The following is a 13,791-nucleotide window of genomic DNA, read 5'->3' as shown; positions in this document are numbered from 1 at the left end:
TTCATTCACTGGATAGCCACTGAAAATCAGATGTCTTGGTGTTTTTACGTCCATAATGTTTGATTTACTTAATGATACAGTAAAGTCAGGTAAAAGGTTCATGGTTGAGCATCATTTATTTATTTGGGGTTAAACAAACATTTTGTTCATTTAGAAACCGAGCAGGAGTTCAAATGAATGAGAATATTACACATGGATTCCAGTCTGAGCTGACAGAAACAGTATTTGATTTTAGGTTGCAGAGACAGAGCTTTAGATGTGAAGTCAAGAAACCACACAGGAACATTTCCCAGAGACCAAAGGTCCAGAGGAACAGTCTCTGGCCATCAGGACGTCACACAGAGGTTATGCATTCAGTGGTGCTCGTCTGGCAGACACCGCAGTCACATCTCACGGCCACGGGGTAGGTGTAGTTCGGGTCGATGGATGGCTGGCAGTTGGGCAGCCTCACGGTCACCAGGCGGGTCTCATTGTAGGTGCAAACCCGCTGGTGGGACTCGATGTAGGGAGGCTCCACGACCGGCTTCTGGTTGGACGAGAACAGACTCTGAGCTCATTCTGATCAAGAACTGCTAAAGTCATCACCGGCTTTTTCATTTTGTTGCTAATATTTAATCACACCTGTTGTATTTTACCACCTCTAGTTTTGTTTTAACTAGCACGTATGAAGCTACCGCCACCAGTTACAAACAAGTGTTGGATTATGAACTTATTTATTTTTAAAGAAAGCACCATTCTGGAGTCAGACTTTTCAAAATGCTAACTACCAAGTGCCGACTTTTTTCCCCACACAGCTAACGTCGGAGTGTTGTTTTAGCTAGCTAGCTAATTACATTAATTTACTGACAATCTCACAAAAACTAAAGTTTAACTCCGACGGACTGATTATTTTCACGAGGTTGTCAATGGCAACTGTCAATCATCGTGATGTCGCATCCTGTTTTTATTGCGTAACATAAGTAAAACAAAAGTTCTTCTTGATAAAAATGTATGTGACGTGTACTTCAGTGTTTTAGTTTGTGTTTTAGTCCCAAGTATAGGTCATATAAGCCCCGCCCCCTCCATGTTAGTGGGCTGGGCTTATATGACCTATACCGCAGCTAGCCACCAGGGGGAGCTCCACATGCTTTGTCTTCACTTTAAAGGAGCTGTCATTTTTCTCCTTTACTTCTCTTTCTAGTTTCTGGTTTCATGCATCAAAAGAATGTACTTATTTTGCATTTTCTAGCTGTCTAACCGCCGGTCTAAGTTCTGCACCTTCCTGGTCTCTGTTGAACTCTCCTTTAGTGCAGTGTGACTATCCTTAAAGAAACTAATGTGGCTGCAGCCAGGAGACACTTAGCTTAGCATAAAGACTGTAAACTGTAACGACATCTGTTAAATCTTAATTATTGTCGTTGGATGAAGTAACTCTGAATGTTTGCCTCTGGTTTCAGTGTCCTCGCTGGAGCCAGATATTATTTTGTATATTATCTTTTTCCGTCACATCTACGTCTCAGACAGAGACAGATTTCTCTCTTGAAATGGAAATAAATCCACCTTATTAGACATGTCTTACTTAATGGATTATTTTCTTCAGCTTGGTGTAATTTGGGGGATTTGTGGCACATGCAAAGCTTCTGTTAATTGCCTCTGGTCTTGTTATTTGCAGACATTTAATCTGGTGTAACTGTAATAAAAGTTTCTCTAGGTTGTAGTTCACAGATTTAACCCCTGAGCTCCCGGTGTCTGTCCTCCAGACTGTCCCTACGGTGAGACATCGACTCTCTCTCTCTGTCTCTGTCTCTCTGCCGGGCTCTAACCTCCCTGATGGGTAGAGCAGACAAAAAGATGAGTGCACTCCCCGAGGGTATCCAGAGAGTACAACAAAAACAAAGCTGGGGCGTCCTGCGCACACACCAGCTCCATCATGATCCTCCTAACGCCTCACGCCACTGAGCACAGCGCTCCAGATGAAACTGGAGAGGCTTTGAGAGCTCTGCTGTCACTTCAGTCTTCCTTATTCTTGTGCTAGATTTACTCTTCACACAGCGTCTCATTACCGTGAGACAACCGTTAGATGCAGGTAGAGTAACACAAACACAGAATCTATGGTTTTCTTTTTCTGGACATCTCTGCCTCCCTGTCTGAGTCCCTGCCCGGCGGCCGACCTTGCGCTCACCTCCCTGTAGAGGAGGAGGAAACCCAAAACAAATTGTCTCCGTGGGGATCACCCATCTCTCCATCTGCAGGAGCAGGTTGTCTTCTCTCTGTCTGCAGATGGAAGCTGATACTAACTGCACGCTTGTTTCAGTAAAGTTGTGAGATCTGCTTAGACCAGCTCCTCTCATCTTAAATGAAGACGTTTACAGACTGATGACCAGACACCAGCAGCTCTGTTAAAGCACGTTGAATGGAGGCTGATGCTGCTGGACACTGTAGGGATTTATTAGCCCGGGTGTTTTCTACCAACACGTTTGTTCTGTAGCTACGAGGAAAGTGTAAGCCCTGCTAAATAGTTCAATGGTCTTCGCCTGATTGTGGTCTTGAAGGAGTCAAATGTTTTAGTTGGAGTAAGTTGTCCTCTTATTAAAGTTAGAACCAAATATTCTGAGCAAATAAATGATTAATGTTGCTGGTAGTTTGTTGTGTCATCAGTCTGTAAGGTCACTAGTTTGAATCCCATCTCCTGTATTTGTGTTTGTACAGTATCTGCGTCTCCTCCTCCTCACCTCCCAGGTCTCGCAGCGCCCCCAGCAGGCATCAGTGGTGATGTGCAGACCTCCACAGCCGGGCTTCTTGGCCAGGAAGGTGAACTCCCGGACGGCACAGCCAATGAAACGCCGCAGGTTGACGGCCGACACGCCGCCGGGGGAGTCCGGTTGTAGGGAGACCCAGAGCAGAAACCAGACCAGCACCAGTCCAGACCTGCTGGAGGGACAAAGGAGAAGAGGCAGATGAAGTCCAGGTCATGGTACAAAAACAAAGCTGAAATGAGGATTTTTAGAGAGTACTGAAGATGTTTCATTCAAGTCTTCAGTTCTAAAAGACTGAGGAGTCAGATGTTTTAGGTGCAGTTAGATGTCCAAATCATGTTGTTGGTTATCAGCACAGGAAGTTTATTTCAAGTTGCATTCAAATCTGTTAAGGAGAGAAATGTGTTCTCCTTAAAAACAGAAATCCCTTAATTCATTCAGAGCAAATAAAACGAGTCTAACGTCAGTCTGAGTCTTAACCGTCTCCTCCAGCTGTAGCTCGTGGTCACTAGTTTGAAACCCTTCTACGTCCATGACTGAAGAAGAACCTAACTCCACAGACGCTGCTCTGAGGGTGTTCACTGCTCTGTGCATTAATGGATGAGTTAGTTACAGACACAGAGCTTAAGAGTTGAAACAAAAAATAATAATCAGGGAGCAGTTTTTAAGCCAAACATTAAATCTATTTAACAACATATTTCAGTCGCTGTCCACTCACCGGTGTGACCTCCTCCTCTGAAGGGTCATCTCAGCTGTGCCGCTACCGTCTGTGATCTGAACTTAAAACCTTCAAGCAGCAGTGGTTCTGCTTTCTAACTTTTTTGAAGCTCTGCAGCGTGGTTGTCAGACATGAACCATCTGCTAAAGGATCTGACAGAACAAGCCGGGGCTTTTTATCGCCCTGCGTCCTGCCAGTCAAGATGCTGAAGTCCTCACCTCATCTCCTGACTCTCTAAGCCAACCCCTGAGGCTCTTCTACCTGTCACTGCCCATCTCGTTCAGCCACTGGCTTCTTCCCACTCCATTAGCTTGATTAGGGAATGAGTCTGGTCTTTTGTTCGCAGTCGTTCACACGGAAGAGGGGGAACAACACACTCCAACTCAGTTCCTACCTGAACGGCTCCAGAAACAGACCCGGCTCATGTTCTCACACGCCGGCTGTAATGATTTCACCCCCGAGCTCCTGCTCTGCTGTTTGCCTTATATTCTGACACGCTGTCTCTTTGTGTTCGTACTTTGTTGCAGCGACATTCATGACACGTCTGCAGACACGGAGACAAAGCCGGACGTCGTCTGCAGCTTTACAGCATCACAGGAGACAATGACACGAGGAAGAGGAGAAAGAGGAGGAGGAGATGGTTGATCTGGGTGAGAAAGCACCTCACCAAGAATTTACCATTCGTCAGACGCAGCCGAGCAGAACCGGTCTCAAGTAGTTTGGGAAATGAATCTTTTTAAAAGTAAAGTTGGTAGTTGGGGCCAAAGCAATTAAAGTTAGATTAGAGTAAATATGGAGGACAGGTTCACATCCTGTCTCCTCACAGTCACAAAGAATCACTTATCAAACCAAAGAGTAGGAAATGATCTGCCCAACACAACTCTCTTTTGTTATCTTCACTTTAGGCCCTTTCGTAATCCAGTACTTTTTATTTAATTATTCACACGCTGTTTTACCAGATTAATCTTTTGTTCATTTATTTCCATGAGGAAATTCGTCTTCTTCATAATTTGCTTTAAAAAACAGGCCAGTGACCAGAGTTCAGTTCTGAGGCAGATGTCAGAAGTTAGAAAAGAAACAAGTGTAAATACTTGTGTAATACTTGGCAAAGAAAATTATTATTATAAGTTTGGTTCTGGAGCTTTTGATGCTGATATAAAGGATTTAGGGCCTCATGTCCATAAACCTTCTTCAAAAAGTTGCACTCAGCAGTTGTTTCTGATCCATTTAATGTAATGAACATTTAAAAAATGAAGTTAATTGGAGATGTTAAAAAAAAAAGACGTTTAGTTTAGTCGTTTGACAGGTTTGACACGTAGAAAAGAGCTGGACCAAGTCCAAGTTCAGTTCTGAGGCTGGTGTCCAGAGGGATGACAGGAACATTTTAGATATTAATATTTATACTGTTATTAATATTGTAAGACTTGTAGATCTAAGGCTTCTTCAAGAAGTTGATCTATCTATCTGCCTATCTAGCTATCTATCTAGTTTCTTTAATTGTTGAGCTTGACCAATGTTTCTGATCCATTCATCTCGAGTCCTGTAATTAACCTGAACATTTTGTTTCTGACAAAAAACGAAGTGAGTTGGTGCAGTTTAAACAAAGCTTTAATTCGTACCAGGCAGTTTCAGGTTGAGATGAAGGCGTAGAAATAGTTTTGTGAAAGAAAGAGAGAAAACTTCTTCAAGCTTGATGCCAGGGACCAAAACAAAAAGGCATTTAAGGATTTTCCTAATCACATTATCAAGACTTTCTGAATGAAATCATTCTGAGGTCAGTTATGTCACTGGATGTACAGTCACGCTTTTGGTTTGTGAAGTTCAGTTATTACGTAAAATAGTATAATAATAAAACACTGATAAACTAATTCTTTTACAGTTTGGCTGAAAAGATTAAGAAATAGCATCTGATCAAAGTTAGTCATCAAATGCTGTTTCTAATTCATTTTATCAATTGACATGGATCAACATGGAGATAAATACAAAGTTGCTGTGAAAAGGGCATTACTGTTGAGTCTGTTTAGTAGCTGTAAAGATTAGAGGTGATGCTTGGGCCTGTCTTCACACAAGACACCGGAAGAAAAGACAAATAGAAATCCTGTGGGTTTAACCTGCAGACACCAGCAGCCCTGAAGGTGAAATGATCTTATACTGACCTCTGGTGCTCATTGGTGATATTCTCCAAACATTAACATTCACGTAACATCAATATCTACGTTTGAAATATTTTGGCGTTGATAATAGTCCTTATGTTCAAAGAGATTTATTGTATGTGGAGGTCAGCAAGGTGATTTTTATTCATTATAATTGAATTTAATATTACAAGCATGTATAATTGTCTAAAAGTAGCTTTAACTAAATGACTTTCCTACATGTGTAGAAAAAAAATCTACAACCTGTCATGCATGTTGGTGTCTGAGGTGATGGAAATATCTAGTTCAGCATTTGAATCTGTCAGGTCACAGGAGCTCCACACAGGGCTTAGCGGTGTTCTGAACTGCTGAGGCAGCCTGCGTGAACTCTGCATGAACTCTGACCTCTGTGTCAGCTCTTCAGCACAAACTAGAGCACCCAGTAAAACACATAGCCTCCTGGTAGAGCAGCTGGTTCAAGCAAATCCTACTGTAATCTGTGCTGTAGTCCTACTTTTACTTCATTTCAGGCTTTACTAGGCTTATACGGATACTGACATAAACATACTGTTTACTGTAATGTATGTAAATCACCATATGGTTAATTAATAATGTAAAATTACAATAGATCTGTAATTTTATTAACTAGTATCAACATGTAAATATTACGAAGAAGTGTGAAGGAGGATGGTGCTACTCAGTGCATCATTTTTGCCATAGCTCTTAAATGATAACTCAGACAAGTTAATATTTCCATTCTCTTATTTAATTGGATTTTATTCTTTATTTTATCCCAACATGCCCTTCTCAGTTATAAAGAAAATTTATAAACTTTTAGCAAAGTTTTATCTGTGGTATATTTTCCCCCATTTCTGAAAACACAAATACCATTTTTTTCTGGATCTGGTGTGAATATAAATAAAGAAATTAATCTTTTAACAAATAATCAGTTTTTTATATTATTTTTAATTTATTTCCGGTTTTTCTGACGATTTCTGACAAGTCACATGACTACGTGGCGACGTTTCTCAAATACGCATGCGCACGGAGCTTTACTTCCAACCGTCGCCAAACAAACCGCGGCTAAGTTCGAACTTCGGGGCAAAACTAGTTTTTCAAACAAACGTACTAATTTCAGTTCTAACGTTTCGTTCTGGTATTAAAATGTTTAACGACTTATAATTAAATTAACTGCATCTGTTTTGGAGTTTGAGAAGCCGTTCATTTTTGTAAACTTAGGCTAACGTCCTAAAGTCTAATGTTAGCTAAAATAGCTACTTTAGCTAGTAGCTATCGAGCTAGCTAGCTTCTTCCGCTTTCTAGCATAAAGCTAACAGGCATCAGTTTTTCTTAAATACTCTGTCCTCATGTGTCCCTCTTCATTTATTTTTGTATTTTTTGTAGTGGCTGTGGCTGAGAGGATCGTATTGCCCTCAAGTTCCCGGGTTTTTGGAGCTTTCCAGACTGAGATGACATCAAATCTGAAGTTAGATGTTGCTCTTGTTGGAGCTGGACCTTTAACCCCGGTGACAGCCGCCTGTGCCAAAAAGGAGCAGGGTATGTGTGTTGAACCCTGGCTGGTTTCTATATTTAGTGTCCCAGTGAGTTTTTTTTCTGCTCGGCCCCGGTATGGCTCTGGCTTCTCCGGTGACAGTCCGGCCCGTCCTGGAGCTCTGCCGCTTCCAGATCTGTCAAACCACCAACGACAACAGAGCCAGATCTGTTCTTCCACATTGGAGTTCATTACTGCCTGGACCTCCATCTTCACCCAAAAGACGCACTCTTTTTCCTGCATGTAAGTACAAGACACATCTTGAATGTTTTATTTAGAATAAAAATAGAATGTGCAGCTGTAAAGAAATGAATTAGTTGTTGAAAGTGATCCTGCAGTAAGTGGTTTGTCACTCTCAGTGTTTCTGTCTTAACCCTGCAGAGAAACCACTTGTTATCTGGCTTATTGTAAAGTCCTCTGGTCTTCCTCAAGGACTCGTTACCTCTGGGCTGAACTGATCTGAAAGCAGCCCCATACACACGTGTTCCCTGCTACTATTTCTGGCCCTGACAGCTTCATAACAGCGACACAATCTCACATTCCTGTAGTCAAAGGTACAGCACTTAGTACCACTTAGTGGTTTTTAAAAACTACTTAAATAAGGTAAAGTTGTTATTCTACATGGGTTGAGATATGTGTTATTGCTCAATGAAATATTGGCTGAACAAGTTCATGGCCTCAGTGTTTTCCTTAGGACTCTTGTGATCAGTCTGAGGACATGCAAAGACTTTCTTATCAGCGTCAAACATTTTTTTTTACTGATTCCTCTAGTTTTTAAAGTCTATTTGAGATTATTTTTTTGTCTAAGCAGAGTGACGCTCTATTGTGTCTTGTGTCACCCCCTATTTAATGCACAACGTTTTGAAGAGGAAAAACAGCTTGAATTCTGTTTCATAGTTTAGATATAGTATATTTTAACACATTTAAAATGAGACAAAACTTTATCGATCCCCAAGAGGAAATTTAGTTGTTACAACTGCAGGACTACTTAGATGAAAGACAAATAGAAAAAAAGGTAAGATAAAAGTAAATATAAAGGGTATAAAAAGTTGCTGTACAGTCACTGTACAAAGATTAAGTGACTAACTGTAGTTTGCATTTTACTTTAAACTATGGTTAATACAATACTTCCAAGAATGAATGGTTAACATATTTGTTTGTGTACACTGCTGGGTGGTTTAACACCTGTTTTAATTGTTTTGTAGTGATTTCAGCCTCGTGATATTTGATCATTTTACAACATGATTTTGCTTGTTTTATATATTAAAACTTTCTAGAAACGTCCCGCTTTAAGTTGAGAGGTGGAGGCCTCCATAGGCCGGACTTGTTCGTCCAGAACATCCCACAGATGCTGGATTATACTGAGATCCTAAAACTCATTGTTGTGTTCCCCAAACAATTCTTGGAACATTTGTGATTTGAGGCAGGGAGCATTATCCTGCCGTACGTGGTCTGGAGGATAATGGAATTAAAGAAAATCAAAGATGGATATGATTTAATTATTTTCAGTGCTTGTTTACAAAGGGTGTTTGCTTTATATGTTTGTGTCCTGTACTTTAGTTGTGTTATTGTTCTTTAACTTTTGTTGCTGTTTGTTTATCCAAGAGAAAGACCTAAAATATATTAAAATGCAATCATCTTAAAGTCTGCCTGCAGGATATTGTCCTCTGTGTTTGTGTTTTTAAGTCGGGTCAGAGCACAGATTGCCTCTCCCTTTGGCTATTATCGCGTCTGACGGGGTGTGTCTGTGAAAGTTCTTCTGTGTGACAGGTTCAGCAACACACTCTCTATTGATTTACGGCTCAGGCTGACACAAAGAGTACAAAGACCTGCTGGAAATCACTTAGACATCTAATAAGAATGTGTTGTTGTTGCGTGGAGTCACGACACTGACGGTGGGTTGGAAACCTCAGGTGAAAGTTGTACGGATCAAAGCTGAGGCTGCAGGGGAATGAGGAAGAGGAGGTTTCCACCGGTGTCTGTTTACAACTACTGTACACGCTGGATATGCCGCTGAGCGAACAGTGTCAGGTGTCGTTCGGATGCTTCATATCGACAGCTTCCATTAAAATGTCTTGTGGTTGCTCTATTGCTGCGTGTAAGTGTGAAAGTAGCATAAAATGATAGATTAATCTGTGGTCCTGACTTTATATTTGTTTATGGTGTAGGTTGAGTTAAATAGTAATAGGTTCAGTCTGTGCTGCGTTGCCTTAGCTCCTTTTAGCTCAGAGGTAGGACTGAAATATGAAAGGAAAGGTCACTCAGAGAGGAGGCTGTGGGACCAGCAAGTATCAGTGACAGGGTTTTAGAAGGTTATGGATCTAAGACAACTTCACAACACTGGAGGAACTCATGATGTGTCCTGTTTCCCTCCTGGTTTGGTGAAGTGTACATATTGTTGTTTTGTTTCAGGGCACTGAGGTGGGTCATTGAGGGGTTAACCAGTAACAAACCCGTTAGTAATCATCAACAACAACTAGGTGAAGAAACATTTAAATACAATAAAGAGCAGCTGTGGTAGGAGCTTAAGTTGTGGTTTTCTAAAATAGCTGTGGCTGCATAATGTAAATAGAAGTTATGTCCGTCTCCTTGCGGTTATCTTCAGTTTGCATGAAGCTGCAGAAGCTGTTGCTGACATGTTATTGGCATCTATTGTTAATAGATTAAAATATTTAGTTGCACGTTTTTCATAGTTAAAGGAACAGTATGTAAGATTGTGGCCAAAACTGGCCAAAACTGGTACTGCAATCACTTTCTAAATACTGTAGAACGGTGTATCCCCTCCAACCTCCCCCCTGTCTCGAGGTTGCCAGGTTACCGAGGTAACGTTAGGCTACTCAATACGTCTCAATTACGTTTCACATTGCCATAATCGACGTGCTAATGTTGTTTTCCTCGGCGTTTCAGCATAATGACAGAGAAACGGGCTCATAATGCTAATGCTAATGTTAGCAATGACGACTCGCCGTTTTTATTTCCCAAACAATTCCTTACCTTTTCAATTCGATGAGCCACCTCCTCTGTATGCGCTAACGTAACGTTACTTTGCACGAACATGCATAACTTTGTTCGACTGTCGTGAATATTTGAAATGTCCATTTACATTATGTACAAGTAAGTTAGCCAGATGAATCTTACCTGTCCAGGAGAAAATTAGCAACGTTGGCGTCTGTCTTCAAATTCTTCTCCGTTTTCAGCCGTCTCCATCTTTCAAAGGCATCTCCTACAAATCCTTGTTTTATTTCGGACTTTGTCACGACGTAGTTCGGATTCATAACGAGGTCTTAGGTTTCGTAACGTTATACATGTTTTATCCGACACGTTCGTAGCTGCAGCTGCGGTAACTAGAGCAGAGCTGGCAACCCGGATGACGAAACTCTACTGACTTCGTGATTGGTCGATAGGTGGAGGGTGGCGCCTCAGGCCAAAACACAACATGACAACAATAACATCAGTTGAGGGCTGCAACTCTCACTTTTAAATGACAATATCCTGGCCGGACCACTGTTGTCAGTGATATAAGTATTTGAAATGAACATGATTTCTTCATGTCTAGTGACATATCAGGGCCATTTTATGATTCATTGAAATACATTTCTTACATACTGTTCCTTTAACTAATTAATTGGTTGTTTTGCTTTAAATGGACCTTTAAGGGATAGCTTTCAGGTTTTTATTACTCTTAACTTGCTTTTGGCGAGAAGTAGGGAGGCTCTCTGCTCTTTATCCATTTCTGCTGGTTTGTTTCTTACTCTTCCTTCTTCCTTCTTTCTTCTTTCTTATTCTTTCCTCTTTAATCCTCCTCCTTCCTTATTCTTTCCTTCTTGTCCTTCTTTCATTATATTATTATATTCCTGATATCCCAAACTACAGTTTAGGCCGAGCTCATAATAATCTTAGGTTTTGTACATGATGTTTTTATTCCAGTACAGTTTCTGAGAGATTTAAACTGCTGCACTATCCCTTCTCTTATACCTTCAGGGAAGGATTCACTTATTGTGAATGAATGTGGAATATGAGTCATACTCTTGTTTGGGTTGCAGTCCTGGCTCTTGTATGGGTTTGTAATATCAGCTGACTCGTGGAGCTCAGAGGTGTGAATATGAGCGAATGCACGTCTGCCCACAGGCTGCTGCTGTAAATAATTATGTGGGCCGTGGATAAATACATTTTAGAAAGCATGTGAAGCTGTTGTTGTGGCCTCCTGACGTTCCCCCACCCTGTGGTTTTTCCACAGTCTTGTTTCTACTATTAGAGCTGAGCATCGTAACTTGTTACAGCTCAGGGAAACCTGCCTACCTCTGCTACCTGCTGCTAATGCATATATGCATAAGAGACAGTGTGCATATAGTATATATAGCACATATAACAGTCCAATTAGTTCCAGGACCCTCTCCTTTCTCCTCAGTGACTCTCAAACCTCCCTCCGGACTCTAGCTCTGCAGCTGACACAGGGCCTTGGGATATCTGACATGCCGTGCTATAGCGGTTGAAGTCCCCCCACGTGTGCTCACATTAACACTGAAGGGCAGTGGTTCAGTTCTTAGCTTGTGTTTTTAGAAACAGCACGTGCTTATTGCAGCAGTGCTCTTGTGTAGAGGTTGAACAGCTCTGTGGGGGGGTAACCTTTAACAGACTGTGACCCACTTATGTGATTTCATGTAATTAGGTGTACATTCAGTAGTCTCTTTCTGTCAGGAATGTCCCCGTTGGTATCAGGTTCAGTCCAGGCATTTTTAAGATGATCGGTTCAGTATCGGGCTTCAGCCAAACCTAATCTTTTGTTGTTATTAGTTTTAGGTCTGCCATAAACCAAAACCACGTCACTGTAGTGTCCAAATGTCATCTTCTTCTGTTTTAATGACAGTTGGCTAGTGTCAAACCTGCAACTGAAGCTAGCGCCAAAGCCATCGATAGCTAACCTAACTACGTTTACTGCTGAGAAAGAAATTAGTCAAATTCGTCGGCGTTAGCAAACGCTATGCCAATTAGCAACACTAATTCTGCCCTGTATTTTTCGAGCCGGGCAAACTTAGTTTTCAATCCATATAATGACAACAGGTGATCGATTGCATTGCCACAAATGGTCCACAAACGGGGAAAAAACAGGGAAAAACATATCCTTAACCATAACCGGCCATTTGTCATACAAACTAGTCACAAAAACGCAAGACGTCAAACTGATAGCCGTAGAGATAGCTAGCCAAATCATATACAGATAGCTACTATGGCTAATAGCTGATACATTAGTCATTAACGACACACAAAACACACGAGATCCTAGCGTGATACTTACGGATGTCTGTTGTGGTGTCAAAATCGTTTGATACTTTTTTAAATATATTTTTTGGGGGCTTTTTGTTGCCTTTATTATAGAGACAGCTGAAGATAGACAGGAAAGGGGGGCAGAGAGAGAGGGGATAACACGCAGCAAAGAGCCACAGGTCGGACTCAAACCCTAGGCTGCTGCAGCAAGGACTCAGCCTCGGCACATGGGTCGCCAGCTCTACCCACTGAGCTATCCCGGCGACACAGCTGGCTTGATACTGTCCGAGGTTGGAGAAACACTCCGGGGTGAAGTGGGCAGAACAAACTACCAACCTCGGGTTGAAGCTCTGTGGAACGCGGTTGTAAATGAACATCAACCATTCCCGCTGACAGTTGAGTTCTTGGGGAAGTCTGTGTAGAGTCTTGACCTGCCCCAAACATCCTGGAACCTTACACGCATAGTCCGACATACCGTATCCCTCTTGACAGAAACTGCGGTTAGCTGTCGCTGGGGCTAGCTAGCTAACGCCTCCGCCCTTACAGTGGGCTGGAACATGCAAATGAGAGAGGGTGTATCCAAAAGGGCTGGGCGCCTATTACGTAATATCGGAGCTCTGTTCAGATTTGCCCATTTCAACACGGCCATTTCTAATTTTGAATTTGCATACGAAAGCAGGCTGGAGAAGGCGGTGAAGTTTTTGGTGTGGTCCTTAGACACCACTCGGAGCCTAAATTCAACAGGAACAACGTAAATGTGGTTTTGAATTCTAGGACTCCTTTAAAACTCACTTTAATGAATTGTTGGCCACATATGAAACAGACTGTTCCTCAGTCAAACCTCAGGACTAACTGAGCGTTTTGCCCTCAGGCTCTGCAGCAGGTGTAACAAGATGTGTGTCAACGCTGACGTGTATCTCTTATTCTCTCTCTAAATATGTGCATCAGTTATTTTTATTTTTTGTTTTTGTTTCAGATATTTTTTTTAAATAAAACTCAGCTTTAACAGGCAGGTCTGACAACTTTTTATTAATGCTGCACCTAACATGATGCCTTAAGTCTAGATTGTTTATTTTCACCTTCACAATTAAACCTTCTGTACAGTTGCTTACTTTTGTTAAACTCAGTGATGAGTTATATGTTTCTTGTATATTTAAATGCTTCTAAATGATCAAGCAGAATTAGCTCTTCTTTTATTTCAAAAGTAAATACTGCCGGTGGTGCCTTTGCTTCGTCTGGGTTTATCCGAGGCTCCAAGCTGCTGTCAGCGTGCAGAATGTAGTGGTAGGAACTTAAGTTGTGGTTTTATTTTGTCAAACAATTATGAAACTCTGTTTGTGTCACATCTTAATCAGCTGTATCAGTTGCTCCCACTGTCCGTCGCTTCAA

General features: G+C 41.5%; 1 protein-coding gene across 1 annotated transcript; it reads right to left on the bottom strand.

The window, feature by feature from the left end:
• Positions 1-222: 222 nt before the first annotated feature.
• gphb5 (glycoprotein hormone subunit beta 5) lies at positions 223-3,482 on the bottom strand (the record flags this gene model as incomplete). The annotated part of the gene is made up of 3 exons (XM_084568441.1): positions 223-526; positions 2,712-2,910; positions 3,454-3,482. 3 exons carry the CDS (start codon positions 3,480-3,482, stop codon positions 335-337), a joined length of 420 nt encoding a protein of 139 aa, XP_084424567.1. The 3' UTR covers positions 223-334.
• Positions 3,483-13,791: the final 10,309 nt, after the last annotated feature.

The sequence above is a fragment of the Chelon labrosus genome (assembly GCF_963514085.1).
Source record: "Chelon labrosus genome assembly, chromosome: 20".
Taxonomy (NCBI): Eukaryota; Metazoa; Chordata; class Actinopteri; order Mugiliformes; family Mugilidae; genus Chelon; species Chelon labrosus.
Note: the sequence above shows the minus strand (reverse complement) of the source record. Positions and strands in the feature narration are given on the sequence as shown.